Consider the following 20,710-nt stretch of genomic DNA (forward strand, 5'->3'; position numbering starts at 1 on the left):
GCATTTTCAGAATGGGACGAATCCCATGTAATTGTGTGATTCTGTCACAACATGCCAGCGTGACTCCGAACGCCTTTGTGCTGAATTGTTGACTGCTGAATAGTTTGCAATGTCATCAAAAAGTCCTGGTGAGAAAAAAAGGGATGTATAGTTAACTCTTGGGAGTAAACATCATGTAGTATGAAATTCAGTGGACAGGAGAACTCTGGATTGATAAATAGATGTTGAATAAAATCTGTTTCATGTTTTTCCCTTTATGATTGTCTCTCTATGAGTGAGAGCAAATGTTTGTGGTTCAGACATTACACAGAAACGACAAAACTTTGTATCTATCTTAGTAATAATTAGGATCTATCACTTGTAATATTCTCTATCTTAAGGAAACATTTCCTAAAGGGTACTTCAAAGTCTTGCTTCAAAGAAAGAGCAAATTCAGTTGTATTTTACTGAAGATGTTTACATAGCCTCTCCACCTCCTGGTTTTAGCCACTCAGCATGGTGCTTTACTTCAAAGAGGCCTTGGTGTCCAATTGGTTGCAATGCAATCAGGTAAACATATTGACCGCTCATGCTTCAGATCAAATAAAAATGTTACAAGCATCTGTTTTGCCCAAATTATTCTTTCCCATTCTTGAACCTGAATCTGAAGTTGAAGGCAAAGGGAAAATGGCTCATTTCCATGACTATAAAAAGGTGAGACCATTCTCTTTTTGGAGGAGGGAAGAAGTAGATAGGCAGATGAAAACATTTCTTTAAGTGCATGATGCCTTTGAATCAATTATTAAAGATGCTGTAATAATAAATAGCAGTTTACTTTATGCCTGAAAATCATTATGGCTCTGATCTGTCCCTTTGCTTACGGATCCAGATCAGAGTCACTTAGGTATTCAGACTAAATTGGACCCTTGCAAACTGGATCACTTCTATGGTTGAGCTGGTGTTGTTCAGGATTCTTGGGCTTCATAAAAAACGAAGGGCTTAGAGCTCTTTCTCCTAAAACAGAATTTTGTGAGGAATGTTATGGACCACCTGCCCACATTTTCCTGTGGTGCTGACAAAAAGGGACCTCAACCCAAACCTGCTAAATAAGAATTCTTCCAGTTGGGCTCAAGAATCTACACTATTTACAAGTTTTTTGGTGATGCTGCTGCACCCTAAACTTTGAGACTTGCTGCCCTGAGGCCAACGCTGTGCTGTATCTGGTTTCACAACCTACCAAACTGGTAAACCGAGAAGCATTTTTCTGACCATTCCTCCATGGGTATCATTTTATTTAATGTATGTGTTTACTGCACTCAGAAAAAAAGGATTTCAGCAACCCCAAAATTTCATCAGTTTTTAAAAAAATTTCATAGCATGAAGTTTACTTTTCTAAGTTAAAGTGAAATAAATTTAATTTTATCTTGTGATAACTTTTGGTATTATAATGATAATAGGTGAGTACACTAGGCTTAGGATTCATTGATTCATATACAGAATGCAAGCAACTTGTTTTCATTTACGTAGGCTAAAGAACATTTGTTGAATAGGATATAAAATAATTCCCGTTTTCTCCTCATTACACGCTTAGCACAGTGCCTGGCAAATAGTAAATGATCCATAAGTGTTAGCTAAGATTATTTTTACTACAACCTGAGCCCTTCCTGTGATTGAGCTACAGGATATCTGTATTAGGATGGTTTTGCTAAAGCCAAATGTATTTCAAGGTCTGGAAAAACGCAATTAATTAGGTTCTTTCCTTTCAGGTGTCACTTTCAATAAGCTTATCTCCTGTTGTTGCTGACCTGGTCATGCTGATTGTCAGTCAACAACCTTCCTTATGCAATCACTAGGTGTCAAACACTGTACCGGTGGTTGAGGGTTTCCAGGGATTTCAACATTACCCTAAAGCCTAGATTCCAGTGTATCCTGGGTTTTTACTAACAACAGCAAAGTAATGTCGTGGAAGGAAGCACAATGAATTTGGTGGATGGAGAAAATGCAAACTGAGCAGAATGTTTTTCACATTACCCACTTTTGAAGCCCAATTAGTACAATATTATGAAAACATCACGTCTCCTTCACAACGTGATTACCTCTATAGAGTAGAAATAGTAGAAAATCCCTTCATTGTAATTTGGCCAAGTATAGTGAACAAAGACGAGTACTTTACTTGGTAATGGGCTTCTTTTTTAATGGTTGGAAGTTTGCATTCATTCATCCAATAATCCTAGAAAATTTCAGTCTTTTTTTTTTAATTTAAGTACAGTTTACAATGTTGTGTTAATTACCGCTGTACAGCAAAGTAATTCAGTTATACATACATATTCTTTTTTTTAATAGTCTTTTCCATTATGGTTTATCATAGGATAGTGAATATAGTTCTCTGTGCTATACAGTGGGACCCTGTTGTTTATCCATTCTCTATATAAAAGCTTACATCTGCTAACCCAAACCTCCCACTCTATCCCTCCCTCAACCCTCTCCCCCTTGGCAACCACCAGTCTGTTCTCTATGTCCATGATTCTGTTTCCATTTCGTAGATAGGTTCATTTGTATCATATTTTAGATTCCACACATATAAATGATATCATATGGCATTTGCCTTTCTCTTTCTGACTTACTTCGCTTAGTATGATAATCTCTAGTTGTGAAAATCTCAGTCCTGATCTCTTCAAATTTTGCCTCTTCCACATTCTCTCTATCATATCTTTCTAGTACATTTTTAATACTATTCTTTAAAAAATTTTTTTAATTGTAGTTGATTTACAATGTTGTGTTAGTTTCAGGTGCACAGTAAAGAATATATATATATCCTTTTTTTAAACATCTTTATTGGAGTATAATTGTTTTACAATGTTGTGTTACTTTCTGCTGTATAACAAAGTGAATCAGCTATATGTATACATATAACGCCATATTCCCTCCCTCTTGCGTCTCCCTCCCACCCTCCCTATCCCACCCCTCTATGTGGTCACAAAGCAGCGAGCTGAACTCCCTGTGCTATGCGGCTGCTTCCCACTAGCTATCTATTTTACATTTGGTAGTGTATATATGTCAATGCTACTCTCTCAGTTCGTCCCACCTTACCCTTCCCCCTCCCCGTGTCCTCAAGTCCATTCTCTATGTCTGCGTCCTTATTCCTGTCCTGCCCCTAGGTTCATCAGGACCATTTTTTTTTCTTTTTAGATTCCATATATATGTGTTAGCATATGGTATTTGTTTTTCTCTTTCTGACTTACTTCACTCTGTATGACAGACTCTAAGTCCATCCACCTCACTACAAATAACTCAATTGCATTTCTTTTTATGGCTGAGTAATATTCCATTGTATATATGTGCCACATCTTCTTTATCCATTCATCTGTCGATGGACACTTGGGTTGCTTCCACGTCCTGGCTACTGTAAGTAGTGCTGCAGTGAACATTGTGGTATATGTCTCTTTTTGAATTATGGTTTTCTTAACATACAACATGGACCTACTGTATAGCACAGGGAACTCTACTCAATATTTTGTACTAACCTACATGGGAAAAGAATCTGAAAAAGAATATATATATTCTGATCTAGATAAAAGTCAATGTTCAGCTCAAAAGTAGCTGAATATATATATTCTTTTTCAGATTCTTTTCCCATGTAGGTTATATTACAAAATATTGAGTAGAGTTCCTGTGCTATACAACAGGTCCTTGTTGTTTATCTGTTTTATATATAGTAGTGTACATAAGTTACTCCCCAAATCCTAATTTATCCCTCTCCCCAACATTTCCGCTTTGGTAACCATAAGTTTGTTTTCTATGTCTTTGAGTCTGTTTCTGTTTTGTAAATAAGTTCATTTCTAGTTCATTTTATGTCTCTCTCATATATTCTATCTCATGTGTGTCTGCATTAATCCCTGATTCTTTACTTGGATCAGTCTCCCAGTTCTCTAATTCTCTCTTTGGCAAGATTAATCTGTTACTCTACCTCTTACAAATAACTAGTTCTTTCTTCAGTTGTGTTCCATCTGTTTCTTAATCCACTTATTAGTGCATTTCTAGAAGTTCTGTTGGGTTATTTTTCAAATTTTCTTTGTCTTGTTTATAGTGCCTTATTTCTTGCTCGAGAGAAGCTATTCAACCTTCTCTTTCATTTCTGCAAAAATATTAAATATATGACTTTTATTTTGTGTCTGGTAATTCCAATCTTTGCCGGTCAGACTTTGCTACCTGTTATTTCTATGACTCTCTCTCATAATACTTTGCTACCATGTGTACCTTTGATTTTTGGTTATGAGTTCATGTTCCTTAAAGCTTTATGTGTGAGAATTTGAGGTTGAGATAAAGCTGGGTTTCTCCAGACCCTGGTCTGTGCTGGCTTCATCAAAGTGCAGTCATCCTGTGAGGACTCCTGGGAGTTAGACTGTTGGCTTTATTTATTTATCCTCAATAACTTTTTGAGGTATGGTTTACATACCATAAAATTTTCATATTTAAGTTCAACTTTATTTTTGTTCAAACTGTTATAAGACTGTTAATATACAGAGTAAAATCTAGAATGTGACAGAAAGCTGAATGCTTGTTGCATCATTAATTTGATGAAATGGGATGAGACAAACAAAATGACTCAGGCATTTGTAAAATAAAGAATTCTTCATGAAAAATGTGGTTAAAGGGAAATATAAGTAGAATAAGTGGAAGAGGACCAGATAGTTTTGTTTGGTTAATTCCTACTCATCACTTAGGGGGCTTTGTGGATACCAGTTCCTCCTGGAAGCCATCCCCCATCTCTCTCAATCCAGCTTAGGTGTCCTTACAATATAGTCCCAAAACCCATTGTATTTTTTCAATTAGAGTAATTATCATAATGTGTTCTAAATACTTGGTTTCTTTTCTGAAGTTCCTCTAGAAAGCAGAGGTCAGCAAACTCCTGTGGGTCAAATCTGGCCCACTGTCTGTTCCTGTAAATAAAGTTTTATTGGAATACAGTCACACTCATTCATTTATGTACTATGTATAGCTACTTTATGCCATAATGGCAGAGCTAAGTAGTTGCAACAGAGATCATACAGCCTGTAAAACCTAAAATACTCTTTGATTCTTTACCAGAAAAGTTTATTCTACTCTAAAGTTCGTTCTAATCTCTATCAGGGCAGAATAGTGACTGCCTTGTTTGCTGTTTATCTCCAGCACTTACCACGGTGCTTGTCACTAGAAGGAATTAAATAAATAGAGATGAATGTATGGATTGAATAAAAAAGGTTTCAGAGACTTCAGTTTTGGGGTTATGCAGATTTTAGAATGAATTAAATCTAATCAGAGAAACAAATAAATGTGGGTATGTAGGTAAAATCCCATTATAAAGAACTTCACTATAATGTTATATCAGGGAGATAGCTGAGTATCATAAAAATAATCAGGCAAACCTGGGTCCATGCCTGGTCCTACCTCTCATTAGCCACGCAGTTTTGACCAAACTATTTAACCTCATGAGTGTCAGCTTCCTTTTCTAAAGGTGGGACTCATGAGCTGCACCTTTACAAAATGCTATCAGGATTCGGTGAGATGCTGTGTACATAGCCTCCAGCACATAACTGGTGCTCATTAAATGTTGGTTCCTTCTTACCTTGTTTCTTTTCTATCATGATGCAGTTATTTCTTTGTCTTTGCAGATGGACTGAAAACAGTCCTTTAGTGATATGGTTCTATTGACCACAAATAAGCCTCCATTACTCATGTTTTCAACGGTCCTGATCCAGAAAAATGTCAATGTTCAACTCAAAAGTGGTGCCCCATTGTTGAAGGCACGGAGCTGAATTTTAATCCTGCCCCAGAGGGCAAGCACTCTTCTTTCCTTCCCTTATTTCACAGTTTAAACAAACCTGCAATAAACACAGAATTCATCTGAGCTTAGAATTTATCTGTAATTTAGAAAAATGACTGAAGTGCTAGAAAAACCAATGGTTTGAGCAGGGGGCATCTCCCAGTTTTGGGTAAGTTCTGCCTAGTATAGTGTAGGTAGAATAACACTGTTCAGTCTCAGTAGGGCCCTTTACACTGTATCAGTCTGTCTGTCAGCTTTGGGAAGCTCACTTAACATCACTGATCTAGTTAATATTAAAATAAGGGTCCTTCCCACCAAATCACAGGGTTTTTGTGAGGAATAGGTAAGATAATATAGGTCTTTAGTGGATAGAAAATTTTTAAATGGTATAGAAATGCAAGTTTCTGCAGTAGCATGCCCACTTCCCTCCTTCTGGGAGGGATCAGAATGCTTCCTTTCTCTCCCTAATGAGTGTAGGGACTCTGACGTAGTGAGAAAGAATGTGTCACTTTGGGGCAAATGGTCGAGGTACTCCTCCTCCCTCTGTCACCCAGTAACTGTGTGACCTTGGCAAGTTACCTAACCCTAGTGTCTTCCTTTGTAAAACTTGGTTAAGGATATCTGCTTCACAGGGTTCTTGTAAAGGGTTAGAGGAACTCATATATAGAAATTTCCCATCAAACCCTCACTAAATTGTTGCTACTATTATTTTTATTTTCAAGTCTTATACATTAGGAAAGAGAAATCTTTCAGTGTATGCATTTCAGTAGAATTTCCTTCCAACTGCATGTTTGGAGGTCTCTATCAATTCTTCGCCGTGAGGTTTTCTGCTCCTATTCCTAGAGGCTCCTGAGACCTTGTTCCAGTTCCCTGCCCTAAGGCTATTGGTACTACTGAGAGGCTGGCAAGAAGAAAATTAGCATTTCCCTTGACATTTAGTGATGAGTCTCTCATCCTTAGTAATAGGCAGAAGTATGAAAATAACGGAACACCTGTAGATGGAGTCTTCATTAGGTGACAGGTCGCCCTTTCTGCAATAATTATTCATATGAGTCATTATATTGTGCTTGAAACATCTGCTTGACAAATCCCTTTGGAGCCACACTTTGAACATAACTCAAGGCATATCCCCCTTGATAGTAAAAATAAGCCACTCTACGGCCTAAAGCAACATGAAATTTGCTAGCAGATATCAATATTTTTCCATCTGAGATTTAGTTGATCCTAAGCAGCCAAAAAATACCAGATGCCTCTAAGATTATTATTCATCATCATTGTTCTTATCTTTATGTATTATTAAGATCCAACAGAGTGATATTAAGATAGTTCATATGAGTGCCCCTTTTTCTCATATTAGTTCAACGTTTTTCTCAGAAGTCTTCTCGTTCACAAATGCCCAAGAAAATAGCTAGGCAAAGGAAAAATCTAGGTGGAAAATTGAAAGAACTTCTCTAGCACATTCCAAAGATAGAGAGGGGGGCATGTCTCCACACATAGTTCTTCCATCTATCACTGCACACTGCAACTGAATTGATATTTAAATATGTGTGATGGGTCCAAAATAGCTAGCACTTCTGTATTTCCCTCTGTTATGGAGGGTAGAGATATGCTTACAAAAGCTCTTCTAATACTTGAGAGAAAATTCTAGTCATTTTAAAATTAAAATCTATAAAAGTTTTCCCTTATCTTTCCTAATATTTTTTCCACCTCAAATCCATCCACTGGGCCTTGTAGAGATTAACAGACTGCAGGCTAAGAACTCCTAGACCTGTAGTGACAACCTACATCACTTTCAATATGACGTGGAAATAAGAGAACACTCAGTATCTAAGCGAAGATGCGTAAGATTCATTTAAAATCTCTCAGAGTTCTCTCCAACATTACTTGCAGGCAATCAGTGATTCTCTATCCCTTTATATTTGAAGACATGTCTAAGAAAAGGGAATTTTTCTTGTGTAGAGCCAAGTATAGATTTACTCCTACTGACATTTTGTCCAGAGTATTACTCTAGGAAATTGTTTCCTTTTATGACTTTGTTCCCTCAAGCCACACAAGCCTGAGGAAAGACAACCAAAGTATGAAGGCAGAAGTAGGCCATATCATAGCAGCAGTCTTTGATTTTAGCCACCCTAGCTCTGGACTGGTGTACAGTCGTCTGACTATTGCTCTCTAACAGTAACTGGAAGGACCCTTTGATGCAAAATATGACATAATTATTATTTATCAATGATAGTCATAGCTACATTTATTGAACATTTGTTATTTGCCAGGCCCTTTTCTAAGTACTTTATGTATTTTTGTCCTGTAATCCTCACAGCAATCCTGCTAGATGGGCACTACTATTATTAATTTTATAAATGAAGAAATTTGCCGCCATTCACAGAGCTAATAGGTGGTGGAACAGAGACTCACACTTGGCCTGACTCCATCCTCTCAGCTACCCGCCCACCCTCCAGATGAGAGCAACCTTGGGATTTTACTGTACGGTTATCTTGGACATGGATCCCTGCCCTACACTGTGCATTATACACAATAGGATTCTGGCACCTACTTCCGGTTTCTCAGACTGCAGAACTGGGGAGGTCTTATTGATGAGAACAGCCTCAGTCTGGCCTGGGCCGTTATCTGTTCTGTCAGGTCCTGCTGAGGGACTCTTGGGTGTCCCACGCCGTTCTTGTTCCATCCTGCTCCAGTCTCGGATGGTTATGTCCTCTTTATTCTGACTCTTTTCTCAGTGCACATGATTACTCAGCCTTTGCCAGAGCGTCACAGTCAGGAGGGAGCTTGCTAAAGAGTGCTGACCTCTCCCGCGTGTGTCTTGCATGAACCCCAGGATAGCTGCACAGTGCTAGAATGCTCTGTCTTATTAGCAATGTGAACACTTTGTGCTGTGTCAGTAACTTTGTCTACCTGCGATTCTGCCCTTCCTGGCCCTTTATTCTCCAGCCAGCTGTGCCTGTGATCTCCAGGCTGTCGTGACCAGAGGGCAGAAGTTGCTTTCCTCACTTTCCCAGGAAGAGGAACTTCTTGATTGGGGTCTGAGCTGAAGCAGCTTTTCCTGTATTGCAATCTTTGGGGTATTTTCATGAACTATTCCATGTCACTACCCAAGAGGTGCAGGTGGTGGGGCAGCATTCGGTCATTCATGATACATTTATTAAGCACCAATTGTGTTCCAAGCATTCTGCTGAGCACTGGGGTTGCCATGGCGACCAAGATAGAAATTGTTTCTGCTTTCATAGTTTACTGTTTTTGAATAAATCAGACCCATGAAGAGGCTATTGTAATGTGATTTGATAAAGACTCTGATAAGGCAATAACAGAGCATTTTGAGAGCACATAGAAGGGACACCTACTCCAGACTTGAAGGGCTGGGGCAAATTACCTAGAGGAAGTGACATCTGAGACTTAAAGAAGTTGAGTCAGAAGAAGTTAGGCAGGTAAAGAGATTGGTAGTTGGGTAGCAAGGAAGAGAAAGAATGTTCAAGAAAGAGGTAATAGCAAATTCAAAGGCCTACAGGCAAAGAAGAACACATGTAGGGCCTGGGTGACCACAATTAGCTCAGGATAGCTGAAGTGGAGTTTGAAATAGGGTGTGGCAAGATATGAAGCTGAACTAATGAGCAGGGGTAGGGAAATGAAGGGTAGCTATCATTTAATCTTACTCTGTATCTCATGGGTACCACTTGCTTTCAACAGACTAACCGACTTGGGTATTTAGTGGCAGGGGATGGGACTGAGGAGTAACATTTGTTAAGTCCTGCTGTGTGCCGAGGATGATGGAAGGTCTCAGAGACCTTTGGTCCTGGACCTCAGCCCATACCATCCAGGGACCCCAAGCCAGCCAAGTGCCTCCCTGGCCCGGGTAGAATCCCTTGCAATTCGAGACATGCCAGAGTCTTCCTTCTGCTGTTTCCAGCAGTGCTCGCCACTCTAAAAACTAGTGCCCTTAATCAAGTTCCCCTCTGCTATCTCTTCTGCTGCTACATCCACAGCCAGGCCTGACATGGACACTCTTACTGGGGTTGACCTCACTGCACCACCAGGTACCAGGGACTGAGCCAGCCCTTTCACATTCACCAGCAACTCTACTTGTAGGGGCAGTTATCTCCATTTGTACAAAGCTGGAAACTGAGGCTCAGGGACATCAAATTATTTGTCACAAGCCACAAAGCTATAAGTGGTAAGGCAGAATTTGGACCTGGTCTGATTTCAAAGCCACTACAATCACACAACTGTGCCTCTTTCCCTGTCAGCATTATAGTTCTTATTAGGATCCTTCAAGTCTGCTCTTTAGGTTTTCTTATTGATACTTTTCTTGAAGATGAGTCCCCCAAAGATTGGGTCAGATGCATCCAAGGGACCTCTCCAAGAGTTGTCCCTTACATGTGTCCCTCCTACAGAGGAAGCACTGAATTCAGACACCACAGACCTTCAGGGTATGTTCAATAACCAACAGCAGCATGCTGTACCAGGCTCTATCCCCAAGATTTAAGGCAACCTTCACTACCCCACTTTGATTAAGAATATGACAATAATTTCTGATGTTGGCAAGCATTTTAAAATTCCTCCCAAGGGATTTGGTGATTTTTTTTATGTGGGTAGATATTTAGGCAGCCCTTGGCCTATCTGAGCATATCGCCTACGTGGGATTCGCAGACGAGGTTTCTTCTTTGCGACCCTCCCCAGATTCTCACTGCATGTTGTTTTTGGTTTACTTTTATTTTTGTCACCTTTTCTCACTACCATTTTAATGTTAATTTTCATGCTAAATAGAATAGGTTTTCCTGTCCCTCTGCTCCCTCCTGCCTCTTCTCTCAAACACCAATAAAGCCCAGGGACAAGTCTTATAGAGTCTAGCAGTGGAGATGGACGTATTCACTAGCGAGGGCTCCAGCTTCAGACAGGGATACTAATGAATCAGTCACAAGCTTTTATTAAGTGTTTCTTCGCTAAAAGCATAGCTTTCCTTGCAGCCATTTGGCTCTGGCTCTGTACTGCTGAAGGTAGTCTAGACCCTGTCACTAATTACTCTTCTTCCTGGTAGCAAGTAGAAGAAGCAATTTTCAAATTGTTTTTATTGATCACAGGGCCGTTTCTCCAGAATACTACTCTCTATAAAAAAGGGGATATAATTATTTCCAGTTAACATAGTCAAAAGATTTTATAGAGAAAGGCAGTTTATGTAGTAGTTAGAAGTACACAATTTGGAGTCAACAGAGCTGAGGGTGAATTCTTGGCTCTATCCTTTACTAACTGGGGTAAGTCACTTAAATTCTTTGAACTTCAGTTTCTCCCTCTGCAAAATGGGAATAATATTAGTTCATAGGGCTGATATAAGGATTAAGTTAGTAGAGATAAAATAAGAGTAAATAGTTTGGCTCAGGAGGTATGGTTATTATTGTTGTTGCTTATTATTATCAAGAAAGCCATCTAACTGTCTCTCTTCAGGCCAATCTGATATATTTTCATCTGTTCCTTGTGATTCTCTTTTCTCCATACAAATTCTCATTCTCCTTCAAAGGTAAGGCATGATCTTTCTTTCAGGAATACTCTGACTCTTACCTTTCATGATTACATGATAAAATTAAGGCTTAAAGAAATTGAAGTTGACTTCTTGTTTTCATTTAGCCTTCTTCATTAAGATGACTGTTTTCATTGCAGAATGATGAGGTGGAGCTTGTCCGAACTGGCTATGGGAAGGATATGGTAAAAATTCTCCATATTCAGCGAGATGGAAAATATCACAGCATTAAAGAAGTGGCAACTTCAGTGCAACTTACTCTGAGCTCCAAAAAAGATTACCTGCATGGAGACAATTCAGACCTCATCCCTACAGACACCATCAAGAACACAGTTCATGTCCTGGCAAAGTTCAAAGGCGTATGCATCATTCTACTTCTTAGATGCTGCCCATCTGGATGCAGAAATCACAGTACTATATTATGAGGATACTACTCGCTTATTTCAAGTTCCCTGTACTTTTTAACCCTATTTTTACATTTAAACCATTGAAAAAAGTTCCTTTTCTCTTCTAAAAGTCTCAGCTTTACAGAAAATCTTGCTTTTTTTTTTTAAACTCACCTTTTAATTCTCTTTTCTTTTCTTCTTTTTTTCCCATTTGTTCTCTTTTCTTGGTTCTCAACTCACTACAACATCTTTAAGGCAGAGAATCCTACTTGACAAATTTACATGTTATCTCTTAATTAGGATCATTGGCAAATCAAGGCCCTGAGAAGATTTCAGAATAGAATTTTACACATTTTTGTCATGCAATTATTTGAGTCCTATTATTTTTTTCTTTTAGAATGATGTGCATTTATAGAAGAAAGTACCATTTCTCTTCTTGGTATTGCTCTAGAAGAAAATCAAGTATCAGATACATTTCGAGATCTGTCCGACTTTTAATACCTTCCTGATTTTCCCAACTCCGTGACCACTTAGTGTCCACATTTGGTGGTAGTTGTACTTTTCAGAAGGGTCTTGGAACTGATAGACTCTAATCTCTTAGCACTTTTACCTCAGGTTTCTCTAAGTGTGAGTGAAACTGTGCTGGATGACCAGCAGATTTCTGGGCAATTCAAGATAATTTTTTTATTTGCTAAGAAGTCTAGAAAGGCAAGAAATGTAGACTGGAAAGCTTCTTTTCTCATGCTTTTGCATGAAATTCACACCCATAATGCACGAAATGAACAAACTAATTTTTTTTAGAACCTTATTTATTTATTTATTTATGGCTGCATTGCGTCTTTGTTGCTGCATGCGGGCTTTCTCTAGTTGCGGTGAGCAGGGTCTACTCTTCGTTGCGGTGCGCGGGCTTCTCATTGTGGTGGCTTCTCTTGTTGGCGGAGCACGAGCTCTAGGCACGCGGGCTTCAGTAGTTGTGGCTCGCAGGCTCTAGAGTGCAGGCTCAGTAGTTGTGGTGCACGGGCTTAGTTGCTCTGCAGCAGTGGGATCTTCCCAGACCAGGGCTCGAACCCGTGTCTCCTAAATTGGCAGGCAGATTCTTAACCACTGTGCCACCAGGGAAGCCCAAGCAAACTAATTGAAATATTATTTCTGCAAGTTCTGTCTACACCCTGAACCTTTCTCTTGCTAATCAGAATGGCCCAGCAAGTATAGGCAAGGCTATGGAAAAAGGCATTGCTTTCTTTAAAAATGAATTGAAAATAAGCTCTGTACTGTGTTAGAGAAGAGGGTCTCTATATAACACAAATTCTTATATTTCCTGTACTATGTGAGAAGTACAGAAAAGTGAAAGAATGGACCTGTATGTTAAAACCAATTTAAATGTATTCATTGTAGATAGAGTGACTGTATAATTTCTTATCCAAACCAGGATACTTTTCAGAGTGAAATAGGACGCTTATTAATAATTATTCTGAGGCAACAGGTATAAAACAAAACTATCCTTGGGAAACCTATACAGTCTACCTTAATTATAGGCAAAGCCATAAATAATCTGTAGGCTGTACTAGGACCATAAAACATTGCCTAGAGATTAACCTGAAGAATTTGGATGGAAGAAGGGAGCTGCTTTATGGGGGTGGAGAGCTGGGGATGGTCAATAGAAGGCCTGTTTGCAAGGCAAGGAAGCTGAAGTGACCCTTCATTAACATTTTTCTTTGGGAAACTGGGAGGTCTGTTTCCCAGCCTCATGAAGAGAGCAGAGTGTTTTGAAGTATCCTGCAGTACTTTAGCTGCCATGGGTGATGACTGAGCTCACCGTGAGGAGAATCTGAACGTTAAGTTCCTTTTTGCTCATCCACTGATGGATAGACACATCCTCTCCTGCACACAGTTTTCTTTTAAAAACAGGATAGTCTCACCTGGTGATGGTGATCCATTAACTACACTTAGGAGCCCTTGTGAGAAATTGGGATTAGGACCAATTCGTCTCTAATGCTTTCTTATTCTTTGTTTCTCTGATTCTAAAAAACACTTTATCAGGAAAGAGAGTCCCATGGATATTTAAAAATGATTTTTAAGTGGGGCAAGTATTTCTGATCATTCACATTTATTTCTTTTTACAGATCAAAAGCATAGAAACGTTTGCTGTGAATATCTGTGAGCATTTCCTTTCTTCTTTTAACCATGTTATTCGAGTTCAAGTCTATGTGGAAGAAGTCCCTTGGAAACGTTTTGAAAAGGTTACCTCACTTATTCGTGCTCTCAGTTTAATTAAAGAAATTGGCTTTATGACATATGTTGAAATTTTACTGGAAATAATTTTTTTTTTCTAATTTTCAGAATGGAGTTAAGCATGTCCATGCATTTATTCATACTCCCACTGGAACGCACTTCTGTGAGGTTGAACAGTTGAGGAGTGGTGAGAAAATGTTTTTCATGTTTTGATTCTGCAATAGCAATTTCAGTTTTTTTTTTTTTTCTTCTAAACAACTCTGTTTATTAACACCAAGGAAAACTGTAGAGAATTTTGAAGTCTTTTAAATCTGAGATGGGAATGAACAGTGTGACCCTGGATTACATTAAAGAACTATCTGCTTTTTATCTTAAAAATATAAATATGAAATAATAACCTTTGCAACAAATCTGGGGGTTGAGTGATCATTTTTATTGCATGATTTTGAAGTGAGGGAAAAAAAGACACAGGCTGACAAAAGCTCAAATCTCTGAATTTTCTGACCAGTTATTTTTGTACCATACCATGCTATGATTATAATAACCTTTATAGGAAGTATCTAGAAAATAACAATCACATTTCCTTGAAATTTTGTCATAATAATAAACCCACTGATATTATTATAGTTACCATAAAATAAACCTCCTTTAAATATAGCAGTGACAATTATATAATTCTTTCTATTTACCAAGAAATCTAAAAATTAACTGAGGAACATAATTACAATATAGACCTTATTAGTACTGATGATTGAACTTAGCAAAGTGTGTCTTCCACTGATTTGTTGAGGTTGTCAGAGCAGAGTTCAATAATTGACTAAGAGTTAGACTAGAGGACCTCTAAGAACCATAGAACCACCATGGTAGAAATGTCTCTATCCTAATAAAAAATAAACTTTAATGATCATTATAAATTGAGAGTGTGAACTCTGAAATTTTTTCTTTTCTATTTTCCTTTTCTCTTTTCTTCTCCTTTCCTTCCCTTTCCTGCTTGTTTCTTTCATTTCATTTCTTTTCCTTTCTGTATCTCTTTTTCTTTCTTCTCTAGCTCTCTTCAGTAAGAATTTGAGGTGACGTCTCATAAATGTCAGAAATATTAAAAGGTTAATAAAATATAAGTTCCTCTCATCTAAGTTCTATTGGATAATGCTTTCCCTTAGGAAGTCCTAGTGTTTTAGCTATCATTTAGTATTTTTCCCTATCTGTATTAAATTCTAGACACAGCCAGGGCCTTCTCAGTGTTTGATTAACAGTTGTGAAATTATTATTATATAAGGAAGACTGAATAACTAGTTGTTAAGTTGAAAAGGTAATGATTTTTTTAATCCTCTAAATCTGTAGTCATGTGATATATTAACTTGTTGACTGAGCTGTTTGTTAGTTAAAATGTAACTTCCTTTCTTTCCTTCCTTCTTTCTTGCTTTATGTATGTGACTTTGGAGGAGAGAGAGAGGTTCCTGATTCCCCAGGCCAGTGTTTTCCTACCCAAATCACAGTGAATACCCCTGTAAGATTATAAACTCTAAACTGGCACTTCCCAGCAGAAATATAATGCAAGCCACATATCTAATTTAAAAATTTCCTAGTAGTCACATTAGAAAAGTAGAAACAAATTAATTTTAATAATACTTTTTATTTAACCTAATATATCCAAAATGCCACTTACATATGTAATAAATACAAAAATTATTAATGAAATATTTAATATTATTTTTTAAATTAAGTATTTGAATTTCTGTGTGTATTTTATATTTACAGGACATCTCATTTCTCATTTACCATATTCCAAGGGCTTCATAGCCACATGTGGCTAGTGGCTGCCATATTGGTTAGCCCTAAACCACTTTGAGTGATTTTTACAATACTTAACATGTTTCTCATTCCACTTTTAATTATGTAAAATAATAGCAGGGGCTAGAATTAGATTTCAGGAGAGCTAACTAAAAAGATAAGAGCCTGTATAACATATATTTATGTCATTGATTTAAAGATTATTCATTCAATAATGATTTTGAGGACTTGTTAGGTATACTAACGGTGGTAGATTCAGATGTGAATAAGACATTCTCTGACCCTAGTGAGTTCACAGTAGATGAATATTAGGAGATAGACTTATAAATAGATTTATTGCAATATGAGGGGCTAAAGACCACTATGAAAGAATTAAAGGTATGCTATGGGAGTAAAGAGATGCAGAAAACTAACTCTTCCTAGGGCAGTCTGGAAGGCTTGATGGGGGAGGAGGAAATATTCCAACTGACTTTTGAAAAATGATTCAGAATGTGCTGGACATAGAAAGGGGAAAGGAAATTACAGGCAGAAGAAACAGAATGTACATCGGTAGGAGTCATGAAGAGTGGAAGAGGGAAACAAATATTTTGAGCATCTGCCTTATGTAGATCACCATACTAGGCAAATGATTTTAGTGATGAGAGGGCAAAGCATTTGTGCAACAGTAGCAGGTTGAAGGGTCCAGTTTTTAGAATGTAAGGAGCAGAGATGAGGATGAAGAGCTTGGTTTGGGTCTAATGTACCATACTAGCAAGATTGGCCTAACTAGGGAATTCCTGGCAGTCCAGTGGTTAGGACTCTGCACTTTCACTGTTGAGGGCCCAGGTTTGATCTCTGGTCGGGAGACTAAGATCCTGCAAGCCGTGCAGCATGGCCAAAAAAAAAAAATTGGTGTAACTAGGAGGCAGTTTTTGCGTGGTAGTTAAGTCCATAGGTCTTGTCAGATTAAACCGTTTTCTTGTTGTTTGTTTTTTTGTTTATTTTTTTTACTGCTTTGCTATTTTTATTAACAAATTTTTTTAAACCATTTTTTAAATTGAAGTATAGTTAATTTACAATGTTGTGTTAGTTTCAGGTGTACAGTAAAGTGATTCAGTTATACACACACACACATACATACATGTATATGTATATATATATTCTTTTTCAGATTCTTTTCCATTAGAGATTATTATAAGATACTGAATATAGTTCCATGTACTATACAGTAGGTCCCTGTTTTTTATCTATTTTACATATAGTAGTGTGTATATGTTAATCCCAAATTCCCAATTTATCTCCCCCCACTCCTTCTATCCCCTTTGGTAACCATAAGTTTGTTTTCTATTTCTGTGGGTCTATTTTTATTTTGTAAATAAGTCCATTTGTATCATTTTTTTTAGAGTCCACATGTAAGTGATATCATATGATATTTGTCTTTCTCTGTCTGATTTACTTCACTTAATATGATAATCTCTAGGTCCATCCATATTGCTGCAGATGTCATTATTTCACACTTTTTTATGGCTGAGTAATATTCTTTATCCATTCATCTGTTGATGGACATTTAGGTTGCTTCCATGTCTTGGCTACCGTAAATAGTGTGGCTGTGAACATTGGGATGCATGTATCCTTTCAAATCAGAATTTTCTCTGGATATATGCCCATGAGTGGGATTGCAGGATCATATGATTAACTCTATTTTTAGTTTTTTAAGGAACCTCCATAGTGGCTGCACCAAATTACATTCCCACCAACAGTGCAGGAGGGTTCCTTTTTCTCCACACCCTCTCCAGCTTTTAGTATTAATAGACATTTTAATAATGGCCATTCTGACCTGTGAGAGTGATACCTCATTGTAGTTTTGATTTGCATTTCTCTAATAATTAGCAATATTGAGCATCTTTTCAAGTGCCTGTTAGCCATTTGTATGTCTTCTTTGGAGAAATGTCTATTTAGGTCTTCCGCCCATTTTTTTTATTGGGTTCTTTGTTTTTTTGATATTAAGCTGTATGAGCTGTTTGTATATTTTGGAAATTAATCCCTCGTCAGTAGCATTGTTTGCAAATATTTTCTCCCAGTCCATAGGTTGTCTATTCATTTTGTTTATGGTTTCTTTTGCTATGCAAAACTTTTAAGTTTAATTAGGTCCCATTTGTTTATTTCTGTTTTTATTTCTATTACTCTAGGAGATGAATCCAAAACAATGTTTCTGCGATTTATATCAAACAGTGTTCTGCCAATGTTTTCCTCTAGGAGTTTCATACTATCCAGTCTTACATTTAGGTCTTTAATCCATTTTGAGTTTATTTTTGTATACGGTATTAGAGAATGTTCTATGTTCATTCTTTTACATGTAGCTGTCTTCTTATCCCAGCACCACTTATTGAAGAGACTTTCTTTTCTCCATTGTAAATTCTTGCGTCTTTGTCATAGATTAATTAACCATAAGTGCATGGGTTTATTTCTGGGCTTTCTATCCTGTAACATTGATCTATATGTCTGTTTTTGTGCCAGTACCATACTGTTTTGATTACTGTAGCTTTGTAATATAGTCTGAAGTCAGGGAGCATGGTCTCTCCAGCTCTGTTCTTCTTTCTCAAGATTGTTTTTGCTATTCAGGGTCTTTTGTGTTTCCATATGAATTAAAAATTTTTTTGTTCTATTTCTGTGAAAAATGCCATTGGTAATTTGATAGGGATTGTATTGAATCTGTAGATTGTCTTGGGTAGTATGGTCATTTTAACAATATTGATTCTTCCAATCCAAGAACATGGTATATGTTTCCATCTGTTTGTGTCATCTTGAAGTTCTTTCATCAGTGTCTTACAGTTTTTGGAATACAGGTCTTTTGCCTCCTTAGGTAGGTTTATTCGTAGGTATTTTATTCCTTTTGATGTGATGGTAAATGGGATTGTTCCTTAATTTCTCTTTCCGATCTTTCATTGTTAGTGTATAGAAATGCAACAGATTTCTGTATATTAATTTTGTATCCAGCAACTTTACCGAACTCATTGATGAGCTTAGTAGTTTTCTGGTAGCATCTTTAGGATGTTCTATGTATAGCATCATGTCATCGGCAAACAGTAACAGTTTTACTTCTTTTCCAATTTGGATTCCTTTTGTTTCTTTTGCTTCTCTGATTTCTGTGGCTAGGACTTCCAGAACTATGTTGAATAAAAGTGGCTAGAGTGAGCATCCTTGTCTTGTTCCTGATCTTAGAGGAAATGCTTTCAGCGTCTCACCATTGAGTATGATGTTAGCTGTGGGTTTGTCATATATGACCTTTATTATGTTGAGGTATGTTCTCTCTATGCTCACTTCCTGGAGAGTTTTTATCATAAATGGATGTTGAATTTTATCAAAAGCTTTTTCTGCATCAATTGAGATGATCATATGGTTTTTATTCTTCAATTTGTTAATGTGGTGTGTCACACTGATGGATTTGTGGATTTTGAAAAATCCTTGCATCCCTGGGATAAATCCCACTTGATTATGTTGTATGAGCCTTTTAATGTACTGTTGGATTCAGTTTGCTAGTATTTTGTTGAAGATATTTGCATTTATGTTCATCAGTGTTATTGACCTATAATTTTCTTTTTTTGTGATATCTTTGTCTGGTTTTGGTGTCAGGGTGATGGTGGCCTTATAGAACGAGTTTGGAAGTGTTCCTTCCTCTGCAATTTTTTGGAATAGTTTCAGAAGGGTAGGTGTTAACTCTTCTCTAAATGTTTCATAGAATTCACCTGTGATGCCATCTGGTCCAGCAATTTTATTCACTGGGAGTTTTAAAATTACTGATTCCATTTCACTACTGTTAATTGTTCTGTGCATATTTTCTATTTCTCCCTGGTTTGGTCTTGGGAGACTGTACCTTTCTAAGAATTTGTCCATTTCTTCTAGGTTGTCCAATTTATTGGCATATTGTATTTCTGTGGTGTCAGTTGTAACTTCTCCTTCTTCATTTCTGATTTTGATTTGGGCCCTCTACCTTGTTTTCTTCATGAGTCTGGCTAAAGGTTTATCAATTTTGTTTATCTTTTCAAAGAACCAGTTTTAGTTTCATTGATCTTTTCTATTTTTTTTTTAAGTCTCTATTTCATTTATTTCTGCTCTGATCTTTATGATTTCTTTCCTTCTACTAACTTTGGGTTTTGTTTATTCTTCTTTCTCTAGTTGCTTTATGCATAGGATTAAGTTGTTTATTTGAGATTTTTCTTGTTTCCTGAGGTAAGCTTGTATTGCTATAAACGTCCCTCTTAGAACTGCTTTTTCTGTGTCCCATAGGTTTTGGATCATTGTGTTTTCATTTTCATTCGTCTCTAGGTATTTTTTGATTTCCTCTTTGACTTCTTCAGTGATCCATTTGTTGTTTAGCCTCCACGTGTTTGTGTTTTTTTGCAGTTTTTTTTCTTGTAGTTGATTTCTAGCCTCATAGTGTTGTGGTTGGAAAAGATCTTGATATGATTTCAATTTTCTTAAATTTACCAAGGCTTGCTTTGTTGCTCAGTGTGTGATCTATCCTGGAGAATGTTCCATGTGCACTTGAAAAGGATATGTATTCTGCTGCTTTCAGATGGAATGCTCTATAAATAGGCCAGCTGATCTAATGTATCATTTAAGGTCTGTGTTTCCTTATTGATTTTCTGTCTGGATGATCTGTTCATTGATGTAATAGGGAGCTAATGTCCCCCACTATTATTATGTTACTGTCAATTTCTCCTTTTATGTCTGTTAATATTTGCCTTATATATTAAGGTGCTCCTATGTTGGGTGCATATATATTTATAATTGTTATATCTTCTTTTCGGATTGATCCTTTGGTTATTATGTAGTGTCCTTTGTCTCTTGTGACAGTCTTTATTTTAAAGTCTATTTTGTCTGATATAAGTATTGCTACTTCAGCTTTCTTTTGATTTCCATTTGCATGGAATACCCTTTTCTATCCCCTCACTTTCAGTCTGGTGTGTCTCTAGGTCTGAAGTGAGTCTCTTGTAGGCAGCACATATATGGATG

The 20,710-nt window shown here is 37.2% G+C and overlaps 1 protein-coding gene across 1 annotated transcript in view; it reads left to right on the forward strand.

Annotated features, from left to right (window-relative positions):
* Nucleotides 1-485: 485 nt before the first annotated feature.
* The window catches only part of LOC309636877 (uricase), a 41,409-nt gene continuing 21,184 nt past the window's right edge, over nucleotides 486-20,710 (forward strand). The window contains exons 1-4 of the mRNA XM_082410613.1: nucleotides 486-693; nucleotides 11,447-11,665; nucleotides 13,816-13,932; nucleotides 14,033-14,111. Coding sequence (XP_082266739.1) covers nucleotides 496-693; nucleotides 11,447-11,665; nucleotides 13,816-13,932; nucleotides 14,033-14,111 — 613 coding nt within the window. The 5' untranslated portion in view covers nucleotides 486-495. The remainder of the gene's footprint in view (nucleotides 694-11,446; nucleotides 11,666-13,815; nucleotides 13,933-14,032; nucleotides 14,112-20,710) is intronic.

This window comes from Balaenoptera physalus (assembly GCF_965194825.1).
Source record: "Balaenoptera physalus genome assembly, chromosome: 1".
NCBI lineage: Eukaryota > Metazoa > Chordata > Mammalia > Artiodactyla > Balaenopteridae > Balaenoptera > Balaenoptera physalus.